This window comes from Salvelinus sp. IW2-2015, unplaced genomic scaffold, assembly GCF_002910315.2.
Source record: "Salvelinus sp. IW2-2015 unplaced genomic scaffold, ASM291031v2 Un_scaffold6957, whole genome shotgun sequence".
NCBI lineage: Eukaryota > Metazoa > Chordata > Actinopteri > Salmoniformes > Salmonidae > Salvelinus > Salvelinus sp. IW2-2015.
Window position 1 is genome coordinate 10,090 of NW_019948218.1, and position 1,439 is coordinate 11,528.

At 47.6% G+C, this 1,439-nt stretch overlaps 1 protein-coding gene across 1 annotated transcript in view; it reads left to right on the top strand.

Moving 5' to 3' along the window:
• The window catches only part of LOC112079118 (C-myc promoter-binding protein-like), a 20,021-nt gene that overhangs the window by 8,857 nt on the left and 9,725 nt on the right, over window positions 1-1,439 (top strand). The window contains exon 2 of the mRNA XM_070442235.1: window positions 1,108-1,314. Within this exon, the coding sequence (XP_070298336.1) occupies window positions 1,108-1,314 (207 nt within the window). The remainder of the gene's footprint in view (window positions 1-1,107; window positions 1,315-1,439) is intronic.

The following is a 1,439-nucleotide window of genomic DNA, read 5'->3' on the forward strand; positions in this document are numbered from 1 at the left end:
AGAGAGAGAGAGAGAGATCAAAATAGAGAAAGGGGGAGTTAGAGAGAGAGAAAGGGAGTGAGAGAGAGAAAGTAAAGGAGAGAGAGAGAAAGAAGGAGAGAGGGAGAGAGAAAGAGGAGAGAGAAGACACAGTCAATCAGTATTCCATCACTTCTGTGGTAAATAGAACAAACAGTGAGACTCAACAAGCAGCAACAGTCCAGAGGAGATACAGACCTGCAACATAACAATCAGTACTGTCGCTACTTCAGCATGTCTACCGGGTGAGTGCTTTTCAGAAAAGTGTTACAGTGAGGAAAACAAAGGAAACATTCATATTAACATATCTTCCTGAGGTCCACAACGTTTCCTCCGATCAACCCATCAGCTAATACCCGATGAGAAACACCCCAGCAACAACACAGGACAGAGAGTAAAGACAACAACAACAAAAAACAACAAAAACACACACTGGATACATGTTGTTGTACAATTAGTAGTATGATAGGTGCAGTGTAATGTGTTGTTCTACAGGGTCAGTCATAGTAGTATGATAGGTGCAGTGAACGGACAGGACCGACACGACACACAGGAAAAACACACAGGACAGACAGAACAGACAGAGAGGAGAGGAGGAAGAGGTTTGACCTCAGCTCTGATGAGAGTTAGGAGGGAAGGGGTTTGACCTCAGCTCTGATGAGAGTTAGGAGGAGGAGAGGAGGAAGAGGGTTGACCTCAGCTCTGATGAGAGTTAGGAGGAGGAGAGGAGGAAGAGGGTTGACCTCAGCTCTGATGAGAGTTAGGAGGAGGAAGAGGTTTGACCTCAGCTCTGATGAGAGTTAGGAGGGAAGAGGTTTGACCTTCTTAGGTGGTGGACCATTATACCACTATAATACTGTACTACCATTATACCACTATAATACTGTACCACCATTATACCACTATAATACTGTACNGACAGACAGACAGACAGACAGACAGACAGACAGACAGACAGACAGACAGACAGACAGACAGACAGACAGACAGACAGACAGACAGACAGACTAAGGCGCCACTCAACCCAGTGTTGTCAGAACTGCAGAATATCTCTAGTTGTTAAATGTTGATGTTTTGATGTGTGTCCAGGAGATCCGCTCAGCTCAGCGGATGGCTAAATCCCACGCCTCCGTACCTCAGATGTGGTCCAAGTGTCTGCTGCGTCACTGTTACGGCCTGTGGTTCATATGCCTGCCAGCCTACGCCAGCGCATGCCACTCCAAGGTGCGGGTACTACGCATGGCCTACGACATCCTGAGGAAGATGCAGGACAAGAAGCTGCAGGCACCCGATGAGGTAGGAAACAATAGATGTGCTGATGTCCTCTGTGTCTCCTCTCCTCTCCAGGTGTCCTACAGGGTGCAGATGTCCTCTGTGTCTCCTCTCCTCTCCAGGTGTCCTACAGGGTGCAGATGTCCTCT